General features: G+C 45.4%; 1 protein-coding gene across 3 annotated transcripts in view; it reads right to left on the bottom strand.

Annotated features, from left to right (window-relative positions):
* The window catches only part of RB1 (RB transcriptional corepressor 1), a 462,098-nt gene that overhangs the window by 345,102 nt on the left and 101,355 nt on the right, over positions 1-15,641 (bottom strand). For all 3 annotated transcript variants that reach the window (XM_030200484.1, XM_030200483.1, XM_030200482.1), the window contains exon 8: positions 8,010-8,158. In XM_030200484.1, coding sequence (XP_030056344.1) covers positions 8,010-8,158 — 149 coding nt within the window. The remainder of the gene's footprint in view (positions 1-8,009; positions 8,159-15,641) is intronic.

Raw genomic sequence — 15,641 nt, forward strand, 5'->3', positions numbered from 1 at the left:
CACAAGACACAAATGTCAAATACAGAATAAGTGACCACAAACTCTAGAAATAGAAATTAAACGGAAACCCCAAGAAACTAGACCTTGCATGTAGTACAACACCAGAGAAACAAGAAAGAAAGGCATTTGCTCCTGTGCAAAATATAAAGATGGCACATGCCAGGGATGGTGTTAGGGGTTGCAACTAGGGCAATTGTGCTTGGTTCCTTGGCCAGAGAAAGCCTGCATGCTGGAAGATGAAGGCACGGCCTGGTAATGGACTTTGGGGTCCTTTCCTAGATTTCTGTCCTGGACCCCAGCCATGTTTAACATCAACTTTGGCAAGATGTACATTCCAAATCCAACATATTATATTCACAACATTGAAAATAAAATAATTTTTTATACCTTTTTGTTGTCTGGTCATTTTTTCTCAAATCATATTGGTCCCAATCTCTGGTTTCTGCTTCCCTCTGTCTTCTCTTAACTCACTTGCCAGGGTCTCCTATTTGACATTTCTTCTTTCTCCATGTCCATCATCCATCTCCCATCTCTGTTTTTCTATATTTCCTTGTCCAGTATCTCCCTTGTGTTCATATCCTCTCATCCATCATCAATCCTCTGTGCACCTATGCACCCCATGCCAAGCATATCCTTTCTGTGTTCCTATTCTCCCCCTTGTCTGGTATCTCTCTTCCCCCCCCCCACCCCCGTGTCCATATACCCCCCTCTCCAGCAGGGCCGTGCCTAGGGTCTCTGGTGCCCCCCTGCAGACTATCAGTTGGCGCCCCCACCCCCTCCGTCTAGCAAAGCAGGAACAGAAGGGAGCAGGCAAGTAAGCTGGACATCAGGAAAAAAATAGCACTGTATGTATCCCTCATTGATAAGGCTCTGACTCTAAAGTTTAGCAATTTCATTAAAGCAAAATGTATTTCATAACACTTCAAAGATTTCCAACTCAAAATAGGAATGCTAATTCAAAATGTGAGCAAAGTCCTCTTAGTTTCCAAAGATTCTTTTTCTAATCTCCTTTGCACCAAAGGATATAATTCAGATCAAACATTTGTCTCTGATCAACTATCTCAGATCAAATATTTATTTCAGATTAAATATTAAGGTTTCCTTGCTTACAGTCACTTAAATCTACCTAGCCTTTATATAGCTTATAGGATTTAAACACTCAAACTGAAATTCACCCTTTTCTATTCTTCATAAACTTCAAGTAATCCTGAAATATTCAGATCCTTTTTCACTAGAGAAATCTCAAACTTCAATCTCCACCAACCTCTTTTCATTCATATTTTCTCATTTACCACATAATCTGGCAGTCTTTTATAATTTCAGTCAACACACACAGGAACTCACAGCTGCATGTCTCTCTTGGCCAAACCGACAGTCAGTTGCTGTCTCACTCTGTTCCCTTCCGGGCAGATTTCTAACAAAAGCTGATCATCCAATCAGAGAGCTCTATTTGAATGCAGATTAACATACAGACACTGTAATGGGAATTTTTAGTGAAAAACACTAGATAAACCCTTCGTTTTTGGACCAAACTTCACACTTTTGATCAGAGCCATGCCCTAACATTAAGGCTGTAAACACTTCCATCATTTTTTATTCATAAATATGCAAATGAGAACCTCCCAAAAACGGACTAATTTGCATACGATTTAAACAAATCTGAGCATATGACAACCAAGTACAGAGTCCCAGCACCTGAATTCTGCAATTAGATTTAATACAAATACTTTTAAAACTTATTTTTAGCACTTTTAAAATTTCAGGTTGTCTTTAATTTGAATGCGGTTCAAGCTCTGAAGCTCACCCTGAGTGAGGAATTAGCCACAAACCACAGCATATATAGCAATTTGGTTGCATTCTTTAAAATAACTTGAAGAGCCTGCCTGCCTCAGTGAATAATGCTGTTGCTTTCACTTCCGGTTTTAGGGCAGGGGCGATCGCAACTTCAGCTAAAAGATTTTGCAAGTGAGTGGAAGGCAGGGACCGCAGGGCAGCAGCGCCCCTCGAAGGCAGGCGCCCCCCTGCATTGCTTACCTGGCTTACCGCATTGGCACGGCCCTGCTCTCCAGTGTCCAGCATTTTATCTCTTTTCCATATCCCCGTTCCCCCCCCCCCTTGTCAGGCATTACCCCTCTGTGCCCATGTGCCATTCCCATTCAGCATCTCACATTTGTGTCCCTGTCCCCACGCTTCCACCTAATGCCCATCATCTCCCTTCTGTATACTTCCCTATGTCCCCTTTCTCCCTCCTCCACACCAATGTGTCCCTCTCCTCTCTGATCCCACCCCCCAACCAGCTTCTCTTCCTCTTCCTTCCTTCCCCTTATGCATCTGGCTCCCTGCACCTCTCCCCTTCCCTCCAACCTCCCCTCTGCAAATCCAAAACCTCTCCCCTTCCCTCCAACCTCCCCTCTGCAAATCCAAAACCTCTCCCCTTCCCTCCAACTTCCCCTCTGCAAATCCAAAAGCTCTCTCCCTTTCCTCCAACCCTCTGCCCCTGGCATGTCCAGCACCCTTCTGTTCCCTTCAGGCCCCTCCCCTCCCAGCCTCCCCTTACTGGGCCAGCACCCCACTGACTTCCTCCTCACCCTCATCTCACAGTCTCCCACCCCCGCGGCGGCGCTGACACTTTGCTATAGCGCTGCCTGACATCAACGCTACAGATACAGCACAGACGTCCTGCTCAGGGGCCTTCCGCATCCCGCTTCCGTAAACAGGAAGTTACATCAGCGCGGCAGAGGGAAGGCCCTGGAGCAGGACGTCGGAGCCGCATCTGTAGCGTTGCTGTCAGGCAGCGCCATAGCAAAGTGTAAGCGCCGCCGCGGGGGTGGGAGACTGTGCAACAGCAGCGCCGACAGCATTAAATGAAGCGCTGCGGCAGGGGTGGGAGAGGGTAAGGATCTGCTTCTTGGTGGGCGGGCCTGAGGCTAAACTGGGAACACCCGTAGCTACGCCCCTGAAAGGAACAAAATGGTATGGCATCTGCACAAGATTTTTTTTTTTTTTATTATTTTGCTCACACTTTTTTTCAGTAGTAGCTCAAGGTGAGTTACATTCAGGTACACTGGACATTTCTCTGTCCCAGGAGGGCTCACAATCTAAGCTTGTACCTGAGGCAATGGAGGGTTAAGTGACTTGCCCAAGATCACAAGGAGCAGCAGTGGGATTTGAACCGGCCACCTCTGGATTGCAAGACCGGTGCTCTAACCACTAGGCCACTCCATGAGAAGAGATTTGAAGACCTTGGAAGAAAGGACAGAAAGGGGAGATATGATACATATGTTTAAATATTTGAAAGGTATTAATATGCAAATTGAAGCTGCAAGGAACTAGAGAAAACCAGGAAATATTTCTTTCTGGTGTGGTGGATATCTGGATCACTCTCCCATTGGAGGTGGTGGGAACAAAAATGATGGAATTCAAAAAGGCATGGGAACACCACAAAGGATCCCTGCAGAACAAAAGGGTGGAACCAAAGCAAAACTTAAATGACTTTCACACCTCATAAAAGGCAGAGAGGTGCTACCTACATGGAACAGATGTATGACTTTAGTCACCTTAATGGATAGACTAGATGAATCATACTGGTCTTTATCTGCTGTCATTTACTATGTTGTATCTCACCCAGGAAAGCCATATAGCAAAATATATTCCTTACCATTTCTCATCCTGCACCAAAAACTCCTGCTCTCCCATTTTAAAATGCAGGAATTTTGACAAATTAGCAGGGAAAAGCACAGGTTCAGAGTCAGACTGGGGGTAGAAGTTTCCAATGATTTTAATAGAACAGCACTCATATGCTATATCTACAATCTCCATATTTCCTAAACTAACATGGTCATGTGAAGCATGGAAGAAGCATTCACAAAGGACTGACCAAACCTTCTGCCGCTGTCGCACAACTTGTGTTTTTCAGGAAAAGCCAAAGCATGCTTATGTAAGGGAAAAAAAACACGCATGTAAAAGTAATTTTAATTTTCTCCATCACTAACAATTTCCAATAATCCTACTGCTTTCCTCCTCTACCCAACCCTTGATCTTTTCCCTTGCTCCTCTTGCTACCCATGCTCTTCCTTCTCAATCCTCTACCACTAAATCCACAGGAACCATGCCACCTAACCTCTATGGCTGAATTAATGAGAAACATGCAATCACACTGGACAAAAAGGCTACAACAGCTATGGGAGAGCAAGGGAGAAAGAAGGGGTATGGAAAGAAAGTGAGAAGACAATTGGACGATAGTATATATGGAGAACACAAAAAATATGAAGATAGGAAAAGGAGAACAAGATACATGGGGAAGAGGGGAAGCAGATGGAAGGCAAAAAAGCACTGCCTTACTGAGCAGGAGTAGGTTAACTGAGAAAAGAGAAAGGCATGAAAATCCAAATTAAAAGGAGGAAGAGATGTTAAATGGAGAAAGAAATTTAAATCATCCTATATAATAATTCTCACCTCCAACGTTCTGTGCTTGGGACCGTGGCTCCTTGGCTGGAGGTGGTCTGTGAGGCAGACACGCACTGACGTCACTGACGTCAAAACAGCTGATTGCAAGGCAAGGGGAGGAGTAGGGAAACACGCTGCTCCTACTGCCTCGGAATCAGCTGTCACCCCCCCCCCCCCCCCCCGCGCTATGGCCCCCTCGAAACCCACCCCCTCCCGCGAACCTGTCGATCCCCCCCCGCCGGAACGCCGAAAACTGCCGCCGCCGTTGTTGTACTACCTTCCCTTCCCGTAGGTTGTTGAATCATTATGGAAAGTTTAACTCCGTGCGTCTGACGTCAGACGCACGGAGTTAAACTTTCTAAGATGATTCAACAACCTACGGGAAGGGAAGGTAGTACAACAACGGCGGCGGCAGTTTTCGGCGTTCCGGCGGGGGGGGGGGGGGATCGACAGGTTCGCGGGAGGGGGTGGAAGAAAAAAAAACGCATGTTGGGGGGAGAGAAGAGGGTGGCCAACCACAGCATGGATGCGAGCGGGGGGGGGGGGGGGGGGGGGGGGGAAAGAGGCCGGCCCAGGCTGGCACATGGGAGAGAGAGGAGCATGGATGCGAGGGGGGGGGGGGGTCATGGAAGGGAGAGAGGGGACTTGCTGGAAAAGGATGAATGGAGGCGGCAGGGGACAGAGGAGCATGGATGGCCATGGATTGGGAGCGCAGGCCTCAGGGAGAGAGGGCAATTGCTGGATAGGCAAAATGGAGGGGCCAGGTGACAGATGAGCATGGATTGGAAGGGCAGGACTCAGGGAGAGGGGAATTGCTGGATAGGGATGAATGGAGGGGACAGATGGGCATGGATGGATATGGATTGCAGGGCAGGCCTCAGGCAGAGAGGGGAAATGCTGGATAGGGAAAAATGGAGGGGCCAGGTGACAGATGAGCATGGATGGGCATGGATTGGAAGGGCAGGACTCAGGGAGAGGGGAATTGCTGGATAGGGATGAATGGAGGGGACAGATGGGCATGGATGGATATGGATTGCAGGGCAGGCCTCAGGCAGAGAGGGGAAATGCTGGATAGGGAAAAATGGAGGGGCCAGGTGACAGATGAGCATGGATTGGAAGGGCAGGACTCAGGGAGAGGGGAATTGCTGGATAGGGATGAATGGAGGGGACAGATGGGCATGGATGGATATGGATTGCAGGGCAGGCCTCAGGCAGAGAGGGGAAATGCTGGATAGGGAAAAATGGAGGGGCCAGGTGACAGATGAGCATGGATGGGCATGGATTGGAAGGGCAGGACTCAGGGAGAGGGGAATTGCTGGATAGGGATGAATGGAGGGGACAGATGGGCATGGATGGATATGGATTGCAGGGCAGGCCTCAGGCAGAGAGGGGAAATGCTGGATAGGGAAAAATGGAGGGGCCAGGTGACAGATGAGCATGGATTGGAAGGGCAGGACTCAGGGAGAGGGGAATTGCTGGATAGGGATGAATGGAGGGGACAGATGGGCATGGATGGATATGGATTGCAGGACAGGCCTCAGGCAGAGAGGGGAAATGCTGGATAGGGAAAAATGGAGGGGCCAGGTGACAGATGAGCATGGATGGGCATGGATTGGAAGGGCAGGACTCAGGGAGAGGGGAATTGCTGGATAGGGATGAATGGAGGGGACAGATGGGCATGGATGGATATGGATTGCAGGGCAGGCCTCAGGCAGAGAGGGGAATTGCTGGATAGGGATGAATGGAGGGGCCAGGTGACAGAGGAGCATGGATTGGACTCACACTTTCACTCTGACTCTCAAACAGTCACTCTCACATACACTCTCCCAAACATACACACTCTGAGGAAAACCTTGCTAGCGCCCGTTTCATTTGTGTCAGAAACGGGCCTTTTTTACTAGTTTATTTATAATTTTCATTTTACAAGGGTCACTTGCAAACAGTAATACAGAGATGACTGCACATTAATACAAGATAAGAAGAAAACAAGCCCAACTTGATATATGGATTATATACAATCTTTCTCTTTCTTAGACCACAAAGTAAAGAAAAATATGGAGAGTGAGATAAGACAAGGAGATCAATTAAACAGTAAACCGAAGTAAACATGGTATTAACCTGATTATCCCCAGATATTACTCATCTAATTCATTATTCCACACTGATCAACTGGTTGGCTTCTTCAAGACCAAATACAGTGTATAGTCAATTCATTTCATTGAGAACATAGTTATTGTCTAGATTTTTAGTTAGAAATAATACATCTGATTACATTCTCTCTCTTTTAAAAACCAGAAATTATTTAACAATACATATACTTAAGTCTCTAATTCAAATCCCACTGATTAAAAGCAATCCCAATTTTCACAGGCTTCACTCCTTTCAAAATAATAATTAAGGAAATATTTCTGAGGAAAACTTTAGGAGTCATACCTGGAACTCTGGGAAAAACAATAATCTCAGCATTAATCATCCACAATAACATCCACCTTATCATTCAAAGTTTTTGGTCCATTATCATTTTCAGGATCATAACCACTTCTAGCTTGTGTAGAACTTCATTTATTATATCAATTTTTCACTCTCAAAGGGTTCAGTCAAATTGTCCATGTAACTCTCCAATAAGATTATCTCTGAAACAAAGTTATTTACTACCGCCGTCAGGTCCCAAAGCGCCTTCCAGATGGCATTCAATGTAACCTCCACGGAAGCCAAAAACTCCAAGGTGATTTCTCTTGAGGTGTTTAGGAGTGGTTCTGCCGATTCGGGTTCTGCTGTAAACGTCCTCCGTTTCAGCATATGCCTCTAACTCACTCCTCTGGACATGGTGGTTGAATAATTCGGGAGTGATGGAGTTGTTTTTCCAGGTCCAAGAGCGTCGATGCTCCTTCGCCGGTGCTAATCAAAGGACTCGCCAACCCTTTCATCTGTGGGCAGTTTGACGCGCAGCAGTCCCGCACTTGCTGCTCAGGGGACAAAACGCTGGCCATCAGCGGCTGACCGCCGGTTGTTCCCTTCCTCTCAGTTAAGGAAAGTGCAATTGCAGAGAAGGTATTTACATAAAGAAGACAAAACTTCAGAGGGCAGCTGGGCATACAAACTTCAGGTCACCATCTTACACTCTCCCAGTTTGGGACACTCTTTGTCTGGTTTCTCCTCAGAGGCTTGTCTGATATGGGTAACCCTTCAGCATAGCCCTCTGAGTAACTGAAACACAGAAGCCCCTCCACCACTACAAGGTGGTGTCCCTTCAGAGGGGTGGAGAAAGAAATTTAAAAATTATTCAGGCAAACAAACACTAGCAAACTTTGCTTAAAAAATAACAATTAAAAAAATGTAAGAATTTGCAATTGTGTGTATCAATATAAAATATATACAAACTTATGCAAAGGTGGCACAGAATTGCCAAAGAATCTTGAAAGCTATGCCACAAAACTTCCTAACTCTTGCTCCAGAGTCTACTGCTGAGCTGTAGGAACCTTGAAGGCTATTGACCATGCCTATTTCCTTTGCTGAAATCACCAGCCTGCTAAGGTTTTAAGCTCTATTAACAATAACCTTACCTCATCCACACAGCAATCGCTCTCTTTACAGAGGGCTTCAATGACTCTGGTGTTGGTTTCCATTTGCTTTGATGCACGAGTATTCCTGCTCTGGCCTCGCCTGTGAGTCCGGGCCGGGCCATTTAATGATATGCTGCTCACAGCTGTTTCTGTTTAGAGAGAGCACATTGCTGCAATTTACAATACACATACATGTTGGAGAAAATGCTGGGTCATTTCTTGGCCTCCTCTAGCTTCCCTAACAAATAAACCAAAGTTTTACTGTGTCAAAAATCCAGTTAGGTGCCCACTTGGGCAGCTGTGATCATCACACAGTATGATTCAATATAAAAGCTAAAGCAACATCCTAACACACCACACTTAAAGTCCTGCACTTCAAAAATGCTGCCTTCTATAAAATGGAGATCAACTAGAAGGAATAGCTGGCAGTGAGAGAAGAGAAGTGGAAGAACAGTACGCTAAATTGAAACATGCTATAAGAAAAGAACTGATCTTTATACAAAGAAAGTAAATAAAAGCAAGATGAAAGGGAAAGTAAAGGTACTTACTTGTAACAGATGTTCTCAGAGGACAGCAAGCATATATTCTCACATGTGGATGACTATCTACGGAGCCCAGTGTGAACACTGCCAAGTGCACTATCACTTTAAAGCTTTGAGGCAATGCTCCCACCACACATGCACCAGTGCCTTCCCTTCCGACACTTGAGCGCAGGACCAGCAGTATAATAAAGCTATGAAGACAACTCCAAAGAGCGGTGGGAGGAATGTGAAAATATGCCTGCTGCTCTCAAAGAAAAGTAACTTTTCTTTCTCCAAGAACAAGCAGGTATAATATTTTCACATGTGGGACTCACTAGCTTCCAGGCTCACAGATATAATAATAATCCTGTGAACTAAGGAGAAAGTGAGCCTGGAGGGGGAAGAAAAAAGGGCCAGAGGCAGAGTTGACATTCAAGCAATAAAAAGATCTTGAAGGACTGCTTATCCAAACTGGCTATCCCACCTAGAATGCTGCTATAGGCAGTAGTGAGCAGTTAAGGTGTGGATAAAAGATTAAGAGGGGCATAATCGAACGGGGACGACCATCTCTAAGGACGTCATGGCGAAGGGGTGGGGAAACCCGTATTATTGAAACAAGATGGGCGTCCATCTTTCATTTCGATAATACAGTCGGGGACACCCAAATCTCAACATCTAGGTCGACCATCTCAAAAACAACCAAATCCAAGCCCTTTGGTCAGGGGAGGAGCCAGCATTCGTAGTGCACTAGTCCCCCTCACATGCCAGGACACCAACCGGGCACCCTAGGGGGCACTGCAGTGGACTTCACAAATTGCTCCCAGGTGCATAGCTCCGTTACCTTCAGTGCTAAGCCCCCCAAAACCCACTCCCCACAACTGTACACCACTACCATAACCTAAGGGGTGAAGGGGGGCATCTACATGTGGGTACAGTGGGTTTTGGGTGGGTTTTGGAGGGCTCACGTTTACCAAAACAAGTGTAACAGGTAGGGGGGGTTAGGCCTGGGTCCATCTGCCTGAAGTGCACTGCACCCACTAAAACTGCTCCAGGGACCTGCATACTGCTGTCATGGAGCTGGGTATGACATTTGAGGCTGGCATAGAGGTTGGCAAAAAAGTTAAAACAAAACTTTTGTGGGGGGGGGGGGGGGGGAGGTGCAAGGGGGTTGGTGACCACTGGGGAAGTAAGGGGAGGTCATTCCCGATTCCCTCCAGAGGTCATCTGGTCAGTTTGGGCACCTTTTTGAGGCTTGGTCGTGAAAAAGAATGGACCAAGTCGACCAAGTAAAGTTGACCAAATGCTCATCGGGGACGCCCTTCTTTTTTCCATTGTCGGCTGAGGACGCCCATCTCTTAAGCACATTCCAGTCCCGCCTTCGCTACACCTCCAACACACCCCCGTAAACTTTGGTCATCCCCACGACAGACTGCAGTTGAGGGCACCCAAAATCAGCTTTCGATTATGCCAATTTGGGCGACCCTGAGAGGACGCCCATCTCCTGATTTGTGTCAGCAGATGGGCACCCTTCTCTTTCGAAAACGCCCCTGTAAATTGCCGCCTTGCAAATTTCCTCAATGGCGGCAAAGCGGAAATGGGCTACTGAAGCCACCAAGGCTCTTACACTGAGCAGTGACATGGCCATGAAGGGTCAGCCCAGACTGAGCATACGTGTAGGAGATACAGTCAGCCAGCTAAGTTGAGATAGTACATTTGGTGGGAATCCCTAATCTGTTATGGTCAAAGGATACAAAAAGCTGGGAGGACTTTCTATGAGGTTTTGTACGCTCCAGATAATATACTAGAGCACACTTCCAGCCTAAAGTATCCAGTGCTGCTTCTCCAGGATGAGAGTGTGGCTTAGGGAAGAAGATAGAAGTACAATGGATTGAGGTGGAACTCCGATACCACTTTAGGGAGGGTTCGGGGAACAACCCTTTCATGGTAGAACCTGGTATAAGGTAGGTCTGCCACAAGGGTTTGATGTTTGCTTACTCTTCTGGAAGAAGTGCTATTAAGAACAATACTTTGTAGGTGAGGAACTTCAGAAAACATGAATGAAGTGGTTCAAAAAGAGGTTTCATGAGAGCTGTGAAGATGACATTGAGATCTCACGCTACAGGTGGTGGTTTGATAGGAGGTTTGGTATGAAATAAAACTTTCAGAAATTTAATTATCAAGGATTGAACAGAAATTGGCTTGTTATCAATCCTGGAGTGAAAAGTGCTAATGGCACTCAAGCATACTCAGAATTAGTTTTGAGGCCAGAATTAGAAAGATGGAGGAGGTAGGAAGAGTATTAATATAAAAATAATAATATGTGAAAAAGGGGAATGAAAGTATATATTTGGGGAATTACATTAACCTGCACTGTAAGGTTTAAGGACATGTGCTCAGAACATAAAGACCAGATATTTAACTTTAAAATGTTTATTTACAATACAGGTAATGCAATGATATTAAAGAGAGGCAGTTTTTAGGGATCTTACACAAGGGAAATGTGCTACAAGATAGAAAGTCTGAATTATAAATTAGGCTGGATTAATAGTAACTCACTTTGATGGAGGCTGCTGGTTGGAGTGATGAAGGAGGCCCTGCTGGAAAAGAACTTTTTTTGTTGCAGAGTTGTTGCTGGAGCCTGGAGAAAGTCTCATCTTGGATGTGTGTGAAGTCCAGCAAGGCCCAGGGATTCAGTGAAGGTCCATAGAGGTGCAGATCAGGAAGAAGCAGAGAGATCTGAGAATGTTCCAGGGTTTTATATTTTCTTGTTGAACCATCAACTGAAGTCAGGTGGGGTGTATTTGATCCAATGAAAACTCAGGGATAGCTGCAAACTAGTTCCATCTAGTTTTGAGATAGAGCATGGTAACTGTTCACGTTTTAATGACATCATAAGAGTTTCTGTCTGGCTATCTGCTGTGAAATACATCCAGAAGGTATCTGGCAGGATTAAGGGACTCTGGCATAGATGTGCTTTCTGAGTCATTGTGAGTTTCATCCAATCTTTTTGATTGCTCTCAATATGCGTACTTTTGTTCTTTGGAGATGTGGTGATTGACTGTAAGTATTCATTCAGCTAGCTTTTGTTATCAGTAGTCTCCAGGGGGAAGGTGAAAGTCAGACCAGTTTTTCTGATACTACTACTACTACTTAGCATTTCTATAGCGCTGCCAGGGTTACGCAGCGCTATACAAGTTTAAACACGGGGAGGGACAGTCTCTTCTCAAGAGAGCTTACAATCTAACGGTAACAGACTACGTAGTCAGTGTAGGTAACAGGAATGGGGAAGGTGGTTAGGCGCCAAAAGACTACTCCAATAAGTCTTTGCAGGTGTGTGTGTATATATATATATATATATATATATATATATATATATATATATATATATATATATACACACACCGATTCCAGCAAAATCAATAACTCTGACAATGAAACTCATATCATGCTACACATTAAGTTCTGGAACAATCTTGAGTATAGAATCTAGAGTACAGAACTCATATCATGCTACATGAGCACCTAGCAGGGTTGAGCGCTCTGGCTGTACACCAGAGGGAAAATCTTTTCCACTTAAAACAGTAACATTACTGCCTAGGTGGTTTTCTAGAGACTAATAGTATCCTAGAGACCCATTCTGGAAGGTTTAAGAAATGTAAGTCTGTATCATCAAAAACCAAGCACTAGAGAGCAAGGGTCTGGATGGAGGAGGGACTCCTCATTCTGTGTTATTGGGTTTGGAAAAGGATCTAATCTCAATGATTCCTTGGATGATAACTCTAGAAGAGGGAACCAAATTTGATGTGGCCAGTAGGGATCAATTAGGATCATGGTCCCTTAGTCTCCGACTTAGTTTGAGAAGAGTTTTCCATATGAGAGGCAATAGGGGAAAAGCATATAGAAGATTTGTTCCTCAGTGGAGCAAGACACCTGAGACCGCACGGTTGGGAGAATAGATTCTGAAAAAGTGAGGAAGCTTGTTTTGGGTAGAAGCGAACAGGTCTATCACTAGGGTCCCTCACTACTGGAATATTTGACGAGCTACTGATATGCTGAGGGACCAATCCTGAGTTTGAAGGACTCTGGCTCCATTTGTCTGCCACAGCATTCTGTTTGCTGGCTAGGTAAACAGCTCTTATAAAGATGTTTCAAGAAGCTGCCCAAATCCATATCTGGATTGCTTGTCAACAGAGGTGGTAAGAACCTGTTCCATCTTGTTTGTTCAAGTAATACATCTCATCCTGGTTGGCCATGCGAACAAGAATTATCCGTCAAGGATGTAGTCTTGAAAAATTTTGAGGGCGTTCCAGACTGCTCAAAATTCCAGAAGATTGATATGTCATTTCCTTCGTGGAGACTAAGAACCTTGTGTATGGAGATTGAGATGAACTCCCAAATCTACCATGGAGGCATCCGTGGTGAGGACTTTGTGTTGTGGAAGGGTCTGAAATGGAAGTTCTCGGGTTAGATTCTGGGGCACCATCTGCCACTGCAGAGTGGCAATAGCTGTGGAATAACTCAAATATGGGCCAAGAGGAATCTCATGGCTTGGGACCACCGAGAGGAGAGAGTCGAATTAAAACTTTGGAAGTGGAGTGGAGTCAACTGTGTTACATGGACTGTTGAAGCCATGTGACCTAGTAGGTGGATCATTTCACAAGCAGACACCTGGGTGGATTTGGAAACCTGAGTGGAGAGATGTATTATGTTGTTTGCTCTCAGAGTAGTGTCCTGGATATCCCAATGGGTGAAGTCTGAACTGACTGAAGATGTTATTTTGGGTAATCTATCACAAAACCAAGGAGATAGAAGGCAGATTCAATTGAGTTCTGTGCTGACTCTCGGGGGGTTGCCTTGTTTAGGCTGTCATCGAGGTAGGGGAAGATATGTATATGCTCCACCTGCACAGTGTTGCAGCTACCACTATCCGGCAGTTTGTGAAAACTCTCGGGTCCAAAGCCAAGCCGAACGACAAGGCTGTGTAAGAATAAAGCAGAGTCCCACAGAGGAAGCGCAGGAACTTTCTGTGGGGAATAGGTATGTGAATGTATGCCTTCTTCAGATCTAGAGAGCAAAAGCAAGTCATTGAGATGGATCATGGGAAGAAGTGATCTCCGGGAAACTATGTGAAATTTTTCTTTGCATAGGACTTTGTTTAAATCTCACAGGTCGAGAATTAGTCATACTCCCCCCCCCCCCCCATATGTTTTTGGTATGAGAGTTATCTGGAGTAAAACCCTTGACCCCTCTCTGGTGGAGGAACTGGATTTACTGCATTCTGTCAGAGAAGGACAGACAGCTCGTCTTAAAGTACTATCTTTGAAAGGAGTTGAAACGAGACTCTTGGTGGATGGCTAGGAGATCGTATTTTCCCGATGCAGTGTGTAACCTTGCTGTACGATATATAGCACCCAATGGTCAGAGGTTATGAGTGGCCACCTCTGCAAAAAGAGGATAAGTCTGCCTCCTATCAGTAGGTTGCTTGGCAGACAATTGAATGGTGGCAATGCTCTCTAGGAAGGAGTCAACAACTGAGTGGTTGTTTAGAATGAGAAGAGGTCTATGATTTCTGTGCCTACTGTTGCAACTGACATGAGCTTTGGGGCATAGTCCTTTGAGGTGGAGGAGGAGTGGGTGTATAATGACTCTTAGATGTATAGTAACTGGAGTGTCAAAATCCTCCTGCAAATCTTCTAGAAGAGGCAGCAGAAGTCTTTATGGCCTAGAAAAGGTTTTAATAGTATCTGTATGCTTTTTAATTAGCAACCAAAAGAAGAAGAAGAAGAAAAAAAAAAAAAGAGGCAAAAGATCTGCCTTCAGAACACAGGAAAAACAAACAAAGCAGATCAATAAGGGACATCTGCTAGATGCACCTGGAGAACAGATTCGAGGTCAGAGATCCTGAGCCAGGAAAGACGTGGAAATGTGAGAAGAGACATCAAAGGCATCAAAAGATTGTCGTAAGTATAGACAATCTAGAAGTTTCCTGTGAAGTTTGAGGAACTCATCAGTCTTTTCAGCAGGAAGGAAGTCTGCAAAGGAGAGAGTACTCTGTATTAGAGACTAAACAAATTGTGGAATAAAGTTGATAAACTAATATACGATTGGTTAGCTAACATTGTATAAATTTTCTTTGGAGCAACTTGAACTGTCAGTGGAGTCTCCCAGCTTTTGATCTGCATATTCCTCATAATTGTATGAAGTGAAACAGTGATTCCTTCTCTAGGAGAGTCATAATTTACAACCTCAAAGAGTTCTGAATGAAGGATCAGATGGAGTGCCATAGGGCTCCTCAGCTGAGAGGTTCTGTGGGTCCTGTTCTGTCTACCAGGGCTGACTCTTCAAAATACTGTTTTTGGGAAGTACGTGTTGATTAGAGTGTCAGCTCTGCTTTGGAGAACAACAATGCGAATGAGTCTCCAAGGCTGGAGAAAGTTCCTTTGCCGACATCAATGCATGCGTCTGTCAGGTTCATGGTGTCCCTGATGGTTGATGGAACCAGTGTGCAGGATCTCTCCCATGACTGTCTCTCTGATGTATCTATGGGCTGGGCTAAGACTGGCACAAGCACCCTGTAAGCCTGAGCAGAATGCATGTGCAGCTGCCCTGGGAGCTCCTGAGCATTGCCCGGATTTCTTCCTGTAGAGTATGCGTCGGTACTGGCTGAGACACCGGTGTGAAGGCAGCCCGAGTTATTGCCTGTGCAGAAGGCCTTGAAGGCTCTCAATGAGAAAGAAGTTGTACAGTTGTTACTGTGGAAAGGACGCTTTACATGCATCAAGGATGTCGATGCAGGTGATGTGTTGGCAGAGTACCAGGGGGGGAGAATGATGGCGATGCTTCTTAGGTTTTATACACTGCGTATCCCCCAGTGCACACTGCATAGACAAAGAGGACATGGAATCCTTATGCGTTCGTGGTACAGTATTCGATGTCAGACATTTTCAATGTTGTATCGGTGCACCCGATGCCAATGCCCGCTCCGCGTCTAGTGATGAATTTTCTGTCATGCTTGATGCCAATGCAGAACCAAGAGGTTTCACACTGGACTCTGTGGGCGTTACATATCCTTGTTTGCATGCGCTGATGCTACTCTATGTCCTTGTGCTCC

This window comes from Microcaecilia unicolor, chromosome 4 (genome assembly GCF_901765095.1).
Source record: "Microcaecilia unicolor chromosome 4, aMicUni1.1, whole genome shotgun sequence".
NCBI lineage: Eukaryota > Metazoa > Chordata > Amphibia > Gymnophiona > Siphonopidae > Microcaecilia > Microcaecilia unicolor.